This window comes from Vespa velutina, chromosome 4 (assembly GCF_912470025.1).
Source record: "Vespa velutina chromosome 4, iVesVel2.1, whole genome shotgun sequence".
Taxonomy (NCBI): domain Eukaryota; kingdom Metazoa; phylum Arthropoda; class Insecta; order Hymenoptera; family Vespidae; genus Vespa; species Vespa velutina.
The window spans coordinates 8,640,261-8,657,456 of NC_062191.1; the positions used below are offsets into that span (position 1 = coordinate 8,640,261).

The 17,196-nt window shown below is 29.8% G+C and overlaps 5 protein-coding genes across 15 annotated transcripts in view; 3 read left to right on the top strand and 2 right to left on the bottom strand.

Annotated features, from left to right (window-relative positions):
• LOC124948704 (unconventional myosin-XV) overlaps window positions 1–1,294 on the top strand; it is a 51,300-nt gene extending 50,006 nt beyond the window's left edge. For all 4 annotated transcript variants that reach the window (XM_047492709.1, XM_047492712.1, XM_047492711.1 and 1 more), the window contains one exon: window positions 1–1,294. In XM_047492709.1, coding sequence (XP_047348665.1) covers window positions 1–231 — 231 coding nt within the window. In that variant the 3' untranslated portion in view covers window positions 232–1,294.
• LOC124948706 lies at window positions 630–6,014 on the bottom strand. 3 transcript variants are annotated; one of them, XM_047492717.1, is made up of 6 exons: window positions 5,561–6,010; window positions 4,804–4,930; window positions 4,546–4,643; window positions 3,051–3,273; window positions 2,098–2,656; window positions 630–1,851 (listed from the first exon to the last, which is right to left on the bottom strand). In XM_047492717.1, exons 1-6 carry the CDS (start codon window positions 5,687–5,689, stop codon window positions 1,527–1,529), a joined length of 1,461 nt encoding a protein of 486 aa, XP_047348673.1. In that variant the 5' UTR covers window positions 5,690–6,010; the 3' UTR covers window positions 630–1,526. The 3 variants fall into 3 exon arrangements, with proteins under 3 accessions (XP_047348673.1, XP_047348674.1, XP_047348675.1); XM_047492718.1 differs by having other exon boundaries at window positions 5,251–5,700; XM_047492719.1 differs by having other exon boundaries at window positions 1,697–1,861; window positions 5,561–6,014.
• On the top strand, window positions 1,657–16,428 carry LOC124948705. 3 transcript variants are annotated; one of them, XM_047492714.1, is made up of 6 exons: window positions 1,657–6,147; window positions 8,158–8,663; window positions 9,995–10,479; window positions 10,624–10,830; window positions 12,757–12,988; window positions 13,113–16,428. In XM_047492714.1, the coding sequence occupies exons 2-6, from the start codon at window positions 8,456–8,458 to the stop codon at window positions 14,279–14,281; spliced, it is 2,301 nt and encodes a 766-aa protein (XP_047348670.1). In that variant the 5' UTR covers window positions 1,657–6,147; window positions 8,158–8,455; the 3' UTR covers window positions 14,282–16,428. The 3 variants fall into 3 exon arrangements, with proteins under 3 accessions (XP_047348670.1, XP_047348671.1, XP_047348672.1); XM_047492715.1 differs by having other exon boundaries at window positions 8,493–8,663; XM_047492716.1 differs by having other exon boundaries at window positions 8,607–8,663.
• LOC124948707 (adenylosuccinate lyase) overlaps window positions 11,720–17,196 on the top strand; it is a 26,042-nt gene continuing 20,565 nt past the window's right edge. The window contains exon 1 of the mRNA XM_047492720.1: window positions 11,720–11,967. Within this exon, the coding sequence (XP_047348676.1) occupies window positions 11,827–11,967 (141 nt within the window). The 5' untranslated portion in view covers window positions 11,720–11,826. The remainder of the gene's footprint in view (window positions 11,968–17,196) is intronic.
• LOC124948708 overlaps window positions 14,736–17,196 on the bottom strand; it is a 3,290-nt gene continuing 829 nt past the window's right edge. Inside the window, exons 3-9 of one of the 4 annotated variants that reach the window (XR_007100807.1) lie at window positions 16,970–17,066; window positions 16,619–16,890; window positions 16,129–16,435; window positions 15,957–16,046; window positions 15,814–15,880; window positions 15,089–15,733; window positions 14,736–15,022 (exon numbers count right to left, since the gene is read on the bottom strand). Coding sequence is in view for 3 of the 4 variants with exons in the window: in XM_047492723.1 (XP_047348679.1) it covers window positions 15,548–15,733; window positions 15,814–15,880; window positions 15,957–16,046; window positions 16,129–16,435; window positions 16,619–16,890; window positions 16,970–17,066 (1,019 nt within the window). In the remaining variant the exon portion in view is untranslated. Of the gene's footprint in view, window positions 15,734–15,813; window positions 15,881–15,956; window positions 16,047–16,128; window positions 16,436–16,618; window positions 16,891–16,969; window positions 17,067–17,196 lie in introns of all 4 variants that reach the window. The other 3 variants (XM_047492724.1, XM_047492723.1, XM_047492725.1) reach the window with 3 other exon arrangements.

Sequence of the window (17,196 nt, forward strand, 5' to 3'; positions counted from 1 at the left end):
GAAACACTGTATCATTATCCTTACTCCGAAGTAATATCAACGCGAAAGGTTAAATCCGAGGAAGGAACCCTTTATTTGGATATGAAATGTGGCAATCTTATGCAACAACGTATAACCAGACTTCAGACGGAGCAAGCTCATGAAATTTCACGTCTGATTATGCAGTACATTACCATGGAACAAAGAACAACCAACTCGCAGCCCGGAGGAATTGGGTTTGGAATGAGATAAACTTATTAACAGTCCTCTCAAATTGATCTGTCAATGTCTCGACAGCTTAAGAAGTTCGTTTTAAAATGATAATGAACGATCTTTTTCTTCTTCATTTTCTTCTTCTTCTTCTTCTTCTTCTTCTTCATCACTTTCTTCTTCTTTTTCTTCTTCGATCGTTCGAGTACGAAACGAAAAGAATTAAAAGATCCAATTATATGAACGTTTGCTATAAGGACTGTGTAAATACCAGTTTAGAATCGTTTAAAGGAAGGAAAGAAGAAGCAATTAAAGAGAACGACGATTCTGTATATCGAAGGGATTCATTCCTTGGGGTTTTTGGTTTTAGGCTTCAGTGCAGAATATTCGTCGATGCTCTTGATTTATAATATTTATAATATTTTTTTTTTTTTTTAATATGTACGTATATTCCAATTCTTTACTTTCTTTTCTCAAGTCATGACATTTTTTCTCTCTATAATATAAATAAAGAAAATAAAATGATTGCCAATGAAGGTATAGACATTTACGATCCGATCTAAATCGATCTATTAATAAAAATAGCTCTATATTTATTTTATCTCGATTATCAATCGAAAAAATTTCGATTGGAATTTTAACAATCTATTTTCTTTTTAAATGTATTCATTATATAAATATATACGCTCAACGATGAAAAAAGTGGTGAACATTTATATGTGAAATATTTTTCACGAGCACGAGTGTTTATTTATACAAATCGTAAGAAATTTCAAGTATCAGCAGTTCTATTACAGAAAGAGAAAGAGAGAGAGAGAGAGAGAGAGAGAGAGAGAGAGAGAGAGATAAAATATGTAAATCCGCAGCAAGCCGGTAAGACTAATCTTAATGATTACGTTTTCAAGAGACTAACAAATAGAGACTACATATTATCACAAGACGATATAATAAAAATAATTAAAAAAAATAATAATAATTATATATATATAATAATAATATTAATAATATTAATAATAATTGTATGTATGCATATAGAGATATGATGTGAACAAAGATCCTTAACTTTATATTAAAATTTGTACCAATACCTAACGTGAATCATGAATGAACGTAAAATGTTATTTTTATAAACACCTGATAAAACCTTTTGTAAAACATAATACGGTTAAATGATAAAAATGTTTTGTACAAATTTTCTAATATGATTGCTTCAAGTTCATTTATGGATAACAGAAAATAACACAGAGACGTGTGTGTCTGTGTGTTTGTGTGTGTAAACATTTTTACAGAGTATAATAATAGTTAATGAATTTAACGATTAAAATTAATCAAAAGTTTTATTGATTCCTGTTATGTTCTGGACTAGAGCCAGGTGTTTTTGCTTTGAGATCGTGTGGCCAATTGCTTGCAGTATGACGAACATATCCAGGATCTGTTGGTGAGGAAGGTGTACGAACGCCAGTTTGAGTTCCAGTCGATCTGAGAGAACTAAAACATTCTTCCAGCATTTCGATTTCATTTTTGCTCCTCTCATCAATCTTGTTATGAGTTTTAGAAGCCAATGAACCATTCAAAGAAACACCACGATCCTTCTTCAAGATACTCGATGATATTCCTTTCATCTTCACTGGTACATTGTCATATTGGCTAGTATCGGAATATCTTTTGAAATATATAAAAAAAAAACAAATTTATTAAATTATAATATTTATTTAAATTATATTTCGTCTAGAGCGTCAGAATTTCTACTAAATAATTTCATGATAAATATTGATCATTTGATGAGATTAAACAATCGTAAAAAAGCGATTATTTTAATTCTCGTATTTCTATGTGATCAAAGAAAATATATAAAGTTTTAATGGAAATAATATCATTATATGTAAAATATAAAAATTAAATAGTTACCTGTAAGAATCAAGAGGTTCATTTACATCATGTTGGATTTTCATTATCTTCACACTAGGATTTATGATCTTGCCGAAGATGGGCTCATTCCCTCGGCCAAAATTAGTTGGAAACGGTGGTGTATCTACCTCGTCGATGGGTCGTTGATAAATATCCCGAGTCTTATAAATGATCCTCAAATCTTCCGATCTACGATCATCGTCAAATGATCTGTTTGCAGCACTGTTTCCTTGAAGAGTTTCCGCTTCCCTGTATCGTTGAGAGTTTCTCAAAACCCGTCCATTTTCAAAGTTCTGCGTGTGTTCTCGTAATTCTCTTTCAACGTTATTGAAATTACGATTTCTTTCCAATCGATAATTGTCGTATGCAAGTTGTTCGAGTCGTTGAGGTTTATCGGAATCTTCTTCATCGATCTCCTTTCTTCTTCGATCGTCTATCTTCTCGAATCCTTCATTTATCTTACCGTTGATTTCCTTCGATTCTTCCTTCGATTTCGTACTTTCCTTTTCTTTCGACGGCTTCATCTCCTTTTCCGTCGTCATCATGGTGGGTTGTTTAACTGTGGCATTTTGCAAAAGGTTCATTGAAAGGGATCGACGGACAGGAGAGGAACAAGAAAATGTTTAATAAAATTATAAAAAAGAATGTCGAAGTTCAATGAATTAAATAGAAAAATAAAATCTCAAATAATATTTGATATCGAGATCGTATTATATTTTCATTATACGTTTGACATATTCCTCTAAAACATAAGAGATTAATATAAAGAAATTTTAGAAAAACATATTCGTGTGTGTGTGTGTGTGAGTGTGTGTATATGTGAAAAATGCAAGAAACGATTTTGGATCAAAGTGATCCAAAATAATCCAACGTGATGCAGAAGAAGATGTAATTTAACACCGTTATTTAAATTTAAACAGACGAGGAGAGACCTTTTCCTGTTTGCAACTTGCCTGAGTCCGTCTTATCACTGTCCATTCGCACTTCCTGCTTATCCTTTTTACGAGGAGGAGATATCAGCAGGTCTGCTATGAATATAAGAGCGGTGATTAGAGTGAGTGCACCGAGAACTGCAGCATTGTCGATCAAATCCTCTGGAATACTTTCGATTGATGCTAAAGCAAGAGCACCGACGATTCCAAAAAGGATCACACCGAGACCAAGGAAGAAGATCTCCTTTGGATCATAAAAATAAAATGAAATAAAATAAAAAATGAAAAACACATAAAAAAAAAAGAAAAAGAACGACATCAGTATAATATCGTTTTTTAATAATAGTTACATTTTTCAATAAAAATTAACTCTCATATTACAAAATAGAATAGAATTGATTCGCTTAATCATCATCAGAACAAATACTTTTGTATGAGAGCAGTTTGAGATCTGGCCTAGCCCTATTTATGAGTCATAAAATAAGTTAGAATAGCATGCATGCTGAACGATTTAATGATCGTACATATATCAAGGATAGTGTTACGCGCTCAAGATTCTACACCAATTGCATTTAAGAACACTGCCAGCCTTGGCCACCAATGACAAACTTCATGAATGCGTTCAGTTATGTTGCTGATATTCTCACGCTGTCGATTAGATTCCCAGTATTTTCATACGTATTAACCGCACCTGATCGAATCGACTTCGCTCTGAATAAATTAAAAAGAGAAATCCTGAGAAAGATCTCGTACGGTAAGTTGTTTTTTAATGATTACGCATAATCTTCTTATTCTTGTTTCCCGTAATTAGTAAAAACTTAAAAAAAAAAAAAATTACACTCCTCATTTATATACTTTAAATGTGTGAATGTTAATATTATAAATGATCGATTAATTATATTTTAACTTTATTTTATGACAAACATTTATACTCATCAAATCAGTCACATTAAATTAAATGCATTACGAGTTTACCAAGAACCTTTGAAGCAATCTGTTATTGTTGAGTAATAACAATTTACCGTGCATAACTATAACATCATAATAACGACCCGACGATTTGACAACAAACAGATATTTGTTACGTCTAGAAACGTAAAACGGAAATGTATTCGACTAGTTTGGTATTATGCTGAAAGAATTTTCGAAGAGCATTAACAACGAGAGATAGTTTCTATCGTTAAAATATGACAATGCTTGGTATTGCAAGAGAAAGATACGGCTTTGGGAACATAAGAACAATGAGATAATTATGACACGTCAAACGTCGAATCACGTATCACTACTTTTTTTTATTAATTTAAAAAAAAAAAAAAGAAGAATGTCAAGAAGAAAAGAATATATGTTAATGATCCTGTTTTATTCATTTTGGCTTTTGTTCGAAATAGGTATAGAAATGTTTCTATAATGCAAATATATATATATATATATATATATATATATATATATGTATAGGACACATACATATATACATATTCTATCTCACTTACGTCACTTATGAAGAAATATTAATTACCGTTTTTCGGCCCGTAAGTTCATTAGTTGCCGCGGCAATAAGAAGACCGGCAGTTATGATGACGTAGCCACCGCAAGTCGCTGTTGCAAGAGCGGCACCTAAATCGTTGATGGATCATTGTAGTCTCGACAAAATTTCAGATATATACTTCTCGGACCAGGTATCGAATATCTTCGAGAATAGAGATCTTGCAAATGGAATATGAGAAATGAATGTTCTCATTTGTTTTTCTTTTATTTGTTATTGTCGTTATTTTACCTATGGTGCCCCATGTGACATTATTTAAAAGCGACCACTCTCTGCTGCGATTCCTCAAATAATGAAATACTCTTCTGCTTTCGTCATCCGTCACTCTGAGCGCAACCACGCATGCGATGCAAAGCAGCTGGAAATTTTATTTAACCCGTTAAGATTTCGAGAAGACAAATTTATTTATTAAGAAAAAAAAAAAAAGAAAAACACAGAAAAAAAAGAAGAAAAAAGACGATAAAAAGAAAAACGATTTATCGAACATATGTAATTAATCAATTTTCAAATTAAGATCAATCTTGTTAAAAGACACTATTCTTTTCTTTCCATTATTCGAATGCTTTCGTTTAATTATCTGAGAGAAGTCACACGTTGCTAATAGAGATGGCAGAGAAAAAAAGAGCTATTATTTAATTAGAATGAGAATTGTCGAGAGAAGGTGTAAGTTTTACGTACCACTTCGATTATTCTGACGAAAACCTTACGATTCCACATTTTTTTGAACGGAGAATTACGTACGAAAATTAAAAGCGATAAAAAAAATTATAAAGAAATGTATAATGATTTATGTAACAACTAATATTCGATTTTCTTAGGATCCTCGTACGATATCTTTAATTAAAATGGTCAAATTCTTTTAAAAAAACAAATATATCAACGAACTTTCTTCTGAGATAAATCAACTTATTTCTTTTTTCATTTATTTCAATACCAAATAATTATTCCTTTCACGTTAATAATAAAAGAGAAAAAAAAGGATACGAACAGAACGAGGTGTCTCACTAAAGAAGTTTTTCGTGTACAACAAGGAAGATTCACGCTTGACCGATTTTCTGAGTACTCTCTTCTTCAAGTAATCGAGCGAACTCTTAAATCTTGCACTGATCCTCGACATCGATCAAAGAAATCTTTTTGATTTTATTCATTTACATCTTTTTTTTTTTAAATTGTAAAGTGCGTAAAAAAAATTAAAATAAATTAAAAAAAGAAAAGAAAAAAATGCAAAAAAATGGCGTCATTCAAAAGTCACGTTATTCTTTGGATAAATTTTACAATGTTTTTTATATTATTTGTAATTTTTTTGAAAATCAAAGTCGTTCGATCAATCTACGTCGAGTCAAGTAAGAAAGCAAATGAAGTTTGATTCGCGGCACGCTCGAACGACAACTGAAGAGATAGTGAGCCCGACACCACGATTTCCATTTACAGCCAGTGCACGGTCTTACAGTCTTACAACCTTACAGCAGCGCGTCTTGTAATAAGGTCTCGGCATGGCGGCGAACAAGAATACTATTATCGCACAGTGAGTGCATTGGCGCAGAATGTCGAGAAGCAATATTTTTTAAAGAAAAGGTTAGTGAACTTTACTAATAGAATAACGATAGTTCATTGACAATAGATTAGTAGGTAGTTATAAAATATTTATCTATGTAAATTTAATACGAACAATTAAAAATAATTATTTATTTAAATATTTATATATATATATATATATATATATATATACATAGTTTTGTATGTAATTTAACAATAAAGATATATGAAATTTCTTTAATTATAAGATATATATATATATATATATATATATATATATATATATATATATCAAAAAAATTCGCTTATTCAAGCAACAAGTGATGTCAGTTAAGTCAGGATGTGATTCATCTGAAAACAAGACATTAAAATAATTAGATTCTCCAGGTCGTGACAGGTTCGGTCATTAATTACGGAAAAAGATGAGCTTGCGTAATCAAGAAATTATTCTTTTTCATACATATAAATGATCGATTGACTAAAATAACAAGTAAAAATTACATTTAAAAATACATTTAAAAAAAATTATTCGAAAAAACTCTTGTATGATACGAATAACTACAACGATTAGATAAGTTAAAAATGTAAGTGTGTCGTTTTAATACAGAGAACGTTCCAATTGTTCAGTTCAGTTTTCGTAATTACGTTTGGTCAATGAAACCTATATATTACGAAGTTCGAAATAAAAGCAACAAAATTTTTATTTAGCTAATTGTCAGTGATCTATATTATTGAAAAAAAATATATAATCATTTTCCAAAGAACACAGTGATATATATATATATATATTTTCTTTTAATAAAGAAACCATATATAAGACATAAAAAGCAGAAGGTTTAGTCGCCTTCTATTTTTTTTTTTCTTTTTCAAGACATTCGTAAACCTCTAATTACGCATTATTTTCATGAAATTCATCCTGTTACACGCGAGTCTAGGTATGACTAATACCGTGCGTCAGAATCGTTCTTTTTACATTCATCATATATATATATATATATATATATATATATATATGCGTGTGTGTGTATATATATGTATGTATGTATGTATGTATAAGTACTTACATTGTACATATATATACATTCATATGTCTAGGACGATGTAGTAATTCTTAATATTCAGCGACTCCAACTATTATATAATTATTTTACGAGATATATATTAGAAAAAAAATGAATCTTGATTTTCTCTTTTTCCTTCTAAAAAAACAAAAAAAAAATGTGATTATTTGTATTTTAAAGAAAGAAAAGGAAAAAAATTATTGAAATAAGAATTCGGATAATATGCAAGTCTTCTTTTCTTCCAATAAAATCTACGATGGAATCTTTTCTACAATGGAACTAGAATCAAATTGAAAATTCTCTATTTGTTTGTAACGTATGTATATTGATTGTCTTGCGATAGCGATCTTTTTTATACCAACACATATCTAATCCTTACGAGACTGGTTATCGTCTTAAGAAAAACAAGAAAGGAAATAAAGACGATAATACAGTCGTATTCCTCGAAATCAAAACATTATTCCAAATAAAATTATCTGTCAAAAAATTTCGATGAATATTAGATTTCAATGAATAGTAACGTCAAGGCAATAAATTAATCGTCATATTTATATCGCATAATTCTTAACTTGATAAATATTTTTAAATGAAATTAACCTATATAATAACTTATAATTTTACTATGTAACATTTAATATTCTTTATATTCTTATTACATTGTCAATACGTTTATTATTATAAAAATTGATTTAAAATTGTATTACATATAAAAAGCCAAAATATCGATTCAATATATCTATGAAAAGGCCTATATATTTCGTCTTCTTTATCTATTAATAGGATTAATATTTCATAATATTAATCAGTAAAATCACTAGAATCAATAGTAGTAAAAGTAATAAAAAAATCGTAATCCTGTTTGATATTTTTTTATATCATTTCTTGAGGATCTAAGTAAAAGTTAAAGAAAAAATTAAGAAGAATGTCGTTATAAAAATGAACGTCAGCGAGATTGCGTTGTAATCTTAAAACAACGCTTGCTTCACAGATAAACCTTCCGATTGTCAATTCGTTTCTAAAGAAGAAACAAAAAGTCGATGTGTCCTGCGGTAATAAAAAAAAAAAAAAATCAGAAAAAAGAGAAAAGAAAAGGAAAAGAAAAATGAGAAACGAAGTTGTGAGAATAAAAGAGAGTTTGACCAATGAGCGGCTCGAAATTAGCGCCATCTAACCCTACGTATCTGGCCCTTAAAATCAAGTTCTAGACTAGCTAGTTAAACAAAAATCATTCATCAGTACGCGAGAAACTCTAGTCGATTTCATCATAATCGATCGATCTCGATACCATGAACTTTGCCGATTTCTTCCTTCCTTCTGTTGAAGTTTCTCAAAATAGGATGGACAAAAAATATAAAGAGGACGATCAAAAACAATATTGTGAAAAAAACTCTAACGGTGGCGATAGATCGAGATCTTTCATCGATCAAAATATTCCAGGGATCTTCACGATGGGTATATCTAAGAGGATATGTCGCGATGGTAACAGCAAATGGAGTAAGTCAATTGTCTTTTTTTTTCTTTTTTCTTTTATTGTATATTTACAAAAACGATAGTCGTCAATAAAAATAGAATGATCCGCTTGTAACCTCTTTCACGTTAATCAATGTGAATCTTGTTACCATAGATGGCTTTTAAGATCGTTTTATAGATCCGATATTTCTAGATTTCCGATCTTCGACAATGGTTCGTTAAGTAAAAAGAATAACGTAAGAATCGATAATCGCGTTTTTCGTGTTGTCATTATGCCAGTAACAATTGCTTTATTCTAGAAACAACTATCTTGTTGAAAAAATCGATTGTGTAAAAATTAATTAAATCATAATTAATAAATTATTTTCTTATTAATGATTGTCAGCGTCTATTTATGAAAGCTGTTTCTCGATCTCGCGATTTTTCTATTATTCTTGATATTATTATATAATAAAAATGCATATATATATATATATATATATATATATATATATATATATATTTAGAGAGAGAGAGAGAAAGAGAGGTTGTATTATCTTGCATGAAAATAGACAAATGAGTGCTGTTGCTTGAATAACGATTCGTTTTATCGACTTTCTTTGTTGAGAACATTATTGTAAATATCGAATCAATCATTTAACTCTAATCTCAAAATATTTATATACATCCAATTCTCCAATTACACGGTTGTTTAAATAAATGAAAACCCTGTAAAAAAGAATACAGTGCATATGGAAAAACAAAAGAATTATTACAGATGTGAAAACTCTATACGAGCAATAAATTATTTTCAATAAAAAACTATGAATACATTGAATAAAACTTTATTTAGTTTCAATGGAATATTTTTTCTTTTAACGATTCTTTATTCTCTTTTTATTTCTTATCCACGCGTGCCTGCTTATCATTCTTTCTTTCTTCCTTCTTATCGCCTTTTGGCTTAGGCCCTTTTAATATGACATTAAAAAAAAACGCAACCTAGACAAAGGATTAAAATATCGAAGTGTTATCGGAAATTTTTTAAATAAACGCTATTTGAATTTAATTAAATCAAAATATTACCGTGTAAAAATAAAATAGCTTTTGTTTTCTATACTGTGTTATTACGAAATCGTATAAGAAGAGAATTAGATTTGTATATATAAAGATGATGCATTTTCTCTCTCTCTCTCTTTCTCTCTTTCTCTCTCTCTCTCTCTCTTTCTTTTTCTTTCTCTTCCTCTTTCTCTTTCTAATATGACAATGTATAGGTAAAAGTGATTAATAAACATACGATATGCCAACGTTTCTTTATATATTTTTTGATATGTTTGTTTAGAAAAAGATAAAATTCTAAATAAAGGTTCTTTTCTTAGGTAACACACGTCCTCGAACGTATCGACCCATATTAGGTGATAAAATTCCTGACGTAGTGGAACAGATGGAAGCCAGTAAAAAGATTTTACAATTGGTCACGGATTTCAACTATTCTTTGACGCAAATCAATGGACAGAGAAAATTTGGACCACCATTGAATTGGACCGGTCCAGCGCCTGGTCCTGGATGCGAGATCTTTGTAGGAAAAATTCCAAGAACACTTTACGAACACGATATCTATCCGATATTCAGTTCGGTCGGAAGTATCTATGAAATTCGTTTAATGATGGATTTCTCAGGAAGGAATCGAGGTTATTGTTTCATAATGTATACAAAGCCGGAAGATGCATCTCGTGCAGTTAAAGAGCTCGATCGTTACGAAATTTGTCGTGGCCATAGAATCGGCGTCGTCACTAGTATTAATCATTGTCGGTTACATATCAAACAATTGCCATTGGATATCGAAGCCGAGACGGTCGTCAAGGTATCGATGTTTCGTTATTGCTTAAAAAATTCCTTAAAAAAAAAAAAAAAAATAATAAAAAATAAAAATAAATAAATAAATAAAAAAAAAAAAAGAAAGAAAATAAAGTAAAATATACCAAAATAATTACATAACAATTTTCAGCGAATTTACGAGATCACCGACGACATTAACGAAGTAGCAGTTTATCGTAACACTAATGGATCCGAATGTTATGCATTAATATGTTACAAAACTCATAGAGGAGCCGCAATGGGTAGAAGACGATTGGTACCCGAAGCAGGAACTCTTTTTCCTGGTGGTAAAATTATCATCGATTGGGCACATCCTAATCTCTATCCGTCGGATGTAGTGAGTATCCTTACAATATCATAATTGGATTATTTACATAAATTGCTTTCGAAAAAATAATTCAATAATTGATATAAGAATCTATGTTATGTTTATCGTTGTTTTGCAATGAAAATTGTCGCGGATAAATGTATCAAAGATTTTTTTTTAAGCGATATCGGAAATACGTGTTTTACGAAGGCTTAACAAATATTCGAAAAGATTAAAGAAGTGATTATACTCGTGTTTGCGATAGATAAGAAAAGGTAGTCGTCATTTTTCAAACGTCTACGAGGAACAATAACGTCGGTCATCTCTGGTCTCACGTAAAAACGGAACGTGGGTACTTTCGCTGCTTAATTATTTCTCTACGGATGGCATTACGATTCGTGAGAAGCACAGAAGTCATTCGTTCAGAAGTGAATCGTTTGCTAAAATCGTTTCGATCACGTGCGAACGTCCTTGCAATTCCTTCAGTTGAAAATCTTCGCGACGACTCTTTACATTTCCTGCTTCACGCCACGTGCATTCTCATTTAATTAAACAAAGTAATTCAATTATGTCACTAACAGAAACCAAGCGGTATAAAGAAATTATTATAAAAGAATTATTAATCACTTGAATTTTTAGATTTAGAAATGATATTTTAATTTTGATATATCAAAAAAAGTTTTACAAAAATTGTTAAATTATAGAATTTTTTTTTTTTTTTTTTTTTTTAATATTTAATGCAATATAGGTTTAAATATTTAATTAAAATTTTTATGTATAAAATTTAAATAATCCTCGATAAAAAATTTCAAAAACTCGCATGGTAATATAATTATCGATAGGATGTCGTTAATTCCGAACTGACCGCTGATTGGCGCCACCATCAGTCTACTGACGTTGCTACTGTCTCTTATTTCAGTCTATTGGTTGATCGCGTGTAGTTATATTACGTTCGATAATTTTCGTGTTTTTGCTGACTCCAAGGATCTTTTTTGTTACCTTTAACTATTTTAAAATATTATCGAAATGGAAACAAACGAGTACAGTGATTATCGAAGCCCATTAGCAACGAGATACGCGTCGAAGGAAATGCGGTACAACTTCAGTGAACAAAAAAAATTCAGCACGTGGCGAAAACTCTGGGTCTACCTTGCAAAAGCTGAGATGGTTAGTAATTTCAATTTGCATTGATTATGTTCATTATGATTTATCATAACCGGTTATATTCTACATATTTATTCGCGTGCTTAAGAAGTTTGTTTTTTTTTTATTCTTTATCTTCCTGGTATAAGTGTATCAGTTATTGCGTATTTTTTTTATTTAACCTATATACTTGTTTTATTTTTAATTAGTTACATTGATCGTTCAAATGTATTTATCCTGTAAGATCTTGAATTAGTTTAAATTGCGACGATTACTATTAAATTAATGCTTGAAATGATCATGAATTTTAGATTATTACAAAAGTGTTTATGAAGTTACAGCATATTGCAAGTGTATGATAACATTAGTAAACGCTTTCTCCTCTAGAGTAAAGGTTATCAATGTTATTCTATGGAATATAAATTTTTATTCTAAACAGATGCATCGTAATCGAAATAATTTCATGTTAAGAAAAGATATAAAAGGAGGGTTGATGGCAAACTTATTGACACTTTACCAACGATCGAATCTTTCGCAAACACGAATAATATCACCTTGTTAACACAATTAATGGAACATAAATTATTGTAATATGTTAATGAAAGTACAATATATACAATATATATAAATTTTGTTTGTATAACAATAATCGATACGGTCAATTTTTCTGCGTCGATAAAGAAGTAATTCGCCTTATCAAGCATCGATATAAACGAACGTAGACCCGATAAAAGAAACGATTTTCTTTGTAAATTGCGATTTCGACGAAAAACCACGTGGAATAGTCTATAAAATAGGAGTTGCTGATAACAGTTGGAGGAGTGTGGTACTTGCGATCAGGATGGCAACGTCACGCTGAAGAAAACCTTCATTCGTTCCACAGAGATGAAACTAACGTCGGCTTTAAAATCATTAAAAATAGATGGACTAACTCGTGACATAATCGAGAACAATGAAAATAATTCGGAAAAATTTCATAAATCCTTGCCATCGATTTCATCGGCTACACAACTTACTCAATCGAGAAGTTTACCTTCGAATTTTGGTAAAAAAATATTTTTTACAATGCTTTATTCTATTTCTAGTGATTATGAACGTTTCGAATCATCGTATAAGATATCATTGTCGTATGTTATATACGATATTTAATTGACTTTGAATAATCTCAGATCAATCCATGGTCTTACCTATTTCTTCGACGTTCGAGCAATCCAGCGTGCAAGATTATCAAAGAATGAAAAAGTTCAACGAACTGAATTATTGCAATTGGAATGCGTCAAGAACAACTCACCAGGACAAAGCTGCTGAGGGACTCAATTATACAAAAAATGCCAATAATATTATACCCAGATTGTATGATTTTACGAAGTTTAAAAGTAATAGAAAATCAGATCTTTTGACAAAGCACATCGAAAAGTCTAGAGAAACGAGTTTTCAAACAGGAGGAAAAATCGTACCTAATCCTTATAAGCGACATATATTCATCGAAGGTAATTTTGATTTAGGAGTACACGATCATACATCTTCGAATCTATATATCCCAGGAAAAATGAATTTATCAAAAACAAAATTTTCGAAAGATACTATATCTTCGAATTTCAATTCTCTCGCTTTGCCATTTTTACAACAGAATAGTCGAGTTTGCAATAATAATATTTCAAACTATTGTAAGATCGAAGAATCATCTTCTAGTAAAAATTCAATGTTTAACGATCCAACCAACTTCAATGATCCTAATGAGAGGGATGTTACTCTAAAATTGAAGGAGAGAGAAAAAACCATGTTTCAACAACAGGAAGGACTGTGGCAAAATGGATTTGTTCAATCCAATCCGTTTTACCAAGTGAATGACATATTACAATCTTATTCCAATATGACTAATAATTTTTATGAAAACGATTCAACAACGACTTTCAATCGTCCGGAACAAAATAATCCCTTTTTTTTTTCCATGTATGTACCAAAAGTACCAACTTGTATCTGTCCGGAACAACAAATGTCTCAAGGTTTCAATATAAATAATTTTGAAGATTTGAATCAAAATCGATTGTTAGGTGACAATTGTTCACAGAATATCATTTACAAAAATGTTATACCTGCCAATATAACGAAAACCAATGCATGTTATTCTCTTTGGCCGATCAATCGAATCGATCAAAAAATCAACAACTGTACAAATCTTGTTAATAATCTTTTGTTATCGTCGACTACATCACCGAATTGTCAGCCGGAAAATCGATTGTCTTCGGATTATCATTTGAGGGACAACATTTTTGAATTTAAATATTCTCAGGGCAGACCAATTCTCAACAGAGAATTTGTAAATGGTGATTATTAATATTAATAGCATCGTTTATTTTTTCTTTCCTACTCTCTTCCTAATTAGTTTAGTCGTTGTTAGCATATAATTTATAATGCTACTGATAGATTTATTAAACTCTTGAAGTGTCAACTTTAATAAGGTTTCCTTAATGGTATCAAGTAAAAAATTATAACTGGATAACAAAAATGAATACGATTCAACAATATTGCTTTTATAAATCACGTTTTCTATTTAAATGTTATAATCTATAACTTGGATATCGATAAATACATCCAATTTATTAATTTTTCTAATGTTTTTCGTCGTTAATATTTTATCACGTTTATAAAGAACACGAATAAGATGTATATAGCTTAATATTTTTACAATCAGTATCGTATCGCACTATTACTTTTTTCTTTTTCTTTAATAATATCATTAACATCAATTTTACATGAGTTTAAAATGTATTCAATAATAATTTGCATGAGATGTAAGAGAAAAAAAGAAAAATTAAAACAAAAAAGATTTAATTTCGTACTGTTTTTATCTCAACAAAAGTATGTTTGTCCAGAAAACTTTTTTTTATGTTACATTGTTACGTTCAAATAAATATTTCTATCAATGTACTATTATGTATATTGTAATATTTACATGTACTACGATTATTGACTATAGTTAAGCTACTCCACTAAAGTAGATTATAAATGTCGTTTTGTTAACTTCAATCGATAACATCTCAACGTCGTAATAATAATAATCGTTTTACGAAAGAATCTAGAAAATATTTGAATCAAATAAATACGAAGTTTCAATTATAACACGAATCAGTAAATTACTTACGTTTCAATTCATGAAAAATTACAGACGTTGCAACTATTTAAGATTGTAATTGGGCACATTTCGTACAGTAAGTAAGTTTTTTATCATATTTCTGCAAACAAAATTAATTTATATCTACGAATGATTTCATCAATATTTTACAATTAAGGAAACACTTTGGAAACTTGCAGAAACGATTCCTCTACTTATACATGGAAAATTTCCAGAGTTAAAACTCTCTTGTGGAATATCTTCATTTCGATTCGTAATAATCGATACCTAAATGAAATGATTTATCAAAGCCATAAAAAAGTTAAATTTTTATCATTATATATATATATGTGTGTGAGTGTGAGCGCGCGCGCGCGCGCGTGTGTGTGTGTGTACATATACTTTATTTGAACATGGAGAAATACATAAATTGCAGTAAACTCTTCTTTCATTATCTTTGTATATATTATAATACTGAAAGATATTAGCTTATGGAAACAGGGAATAAAAAAAGAGAGAAAAATGAGAAAACGATAACCAATAATAATAATAAAAAAAAAAGAGATTACAATCTTTGTGAAAGAAATAAGAATTCCTATTTACCTTCTCCTTTTTACATGTCGTGCATACATCTGTATTTGTCGTAGCTGCAATCGGGAGGATAGTAGACGGCTCCTTTAAGAGACAGAATTAAAATATTATAATTGATGTTTATTATTTAGATAATTTTTTTAAACAATTGAAAATTTACGAACAGTTGGAGTATCAACTTCACCTTGAATATATGGATTCTCCGTTTGAGCGATATAAGTTTCGCATTCTCTGAAGATAATGTAAAAAATATCAAATTATAATAATATATAAATATACAAAAATATACAAATATTAAAGTGCTCACGGCATGTATGCTGGATCAATTCTATTGTTTCGTTGAAAAACCGATGACATGATAGTTCTGCCACAATGTGGATGTTCAACGACTTCGTGACTAATTTATAAAAAATATTGATTATAAATTATTTAGAGATTTGTATATTTTAATTTTTTTATAAATAATTAAAATGATTTACGGGATTATAGGCATGCAAATAGTCTGCATGTAATCCTGTTCGTTACATCTTACATCCTTCAAATCTCTAGTCTTTATATCTTCCAATGGTAAAAATCTCGAATATGTACGAGCATTATCTTTTTTATCCTTCTGCAATGTTACACATCTTGTTCTCTTAATCCTTTTATTTTGTTTCGCAGAATTATTTTGTTCTCTGCTTTTTCGACCTTTATTCGTTAAATTATTATCATTTGTATCTGACCTATGTATTCTCGGATGTGAAACTTGATTTGATCGTAATTCTTTAACATCATTTTTTTTAATTTCTGTAATATATATATATATATATATATATATATATATGTATATAATATATATATAATACATATATATATATATATGTATTTTATGTTATATCATGTATAGATATAGTCATGTATATGTGTATATATGGTTTTACTTTCATTTGTCGAATTTATGTTCTTTTAGATTTTATTTGATATCCTTACCTGTGCTTTCTTTACTATCCTTAATTTGCAAAGGAAGTTTTACCTCCTCATTCTCGTTATTATATTTTTCTAATTCGACACTTTCTGCCGCAGAAATAAACAATTCTTTGGGCGGTTCGATTTCTTGAACCTGTACTGTCTGATTTTCATCTTTCGAATGTAACATCTCTATTGAATTTTCAGTTTGCTGATACATTATTGGAATCTGTGTTGTGTTCTGAGATTTTTCGTTATTAGATAGCATTAGAGGTGGTCCCTGTAGCGGGATATAACTAAAAAATAATAAAATAAGATAACACGTATATGTCAGAAGTAAAATAATTAACAAGCAATTCATATTTTGTGGTTTACGTGGTAACAACGTTTTCCTTTGATCCGGTTGAAGTCGCTACTTCCATTGTTGTGCTTGGCGATGCGCAGTGTACTGTTACAGTCATCTTCGTAAAACCTTTGCAATAGAATTTCTTTTCTAACTCGAGATATATATATATATATATATACACGCGTATGTGTGTGTGTATAACAAAATCAATATACGTATATATCGAGTCTATTAAGTAGTTTGTATCAATCGTAAG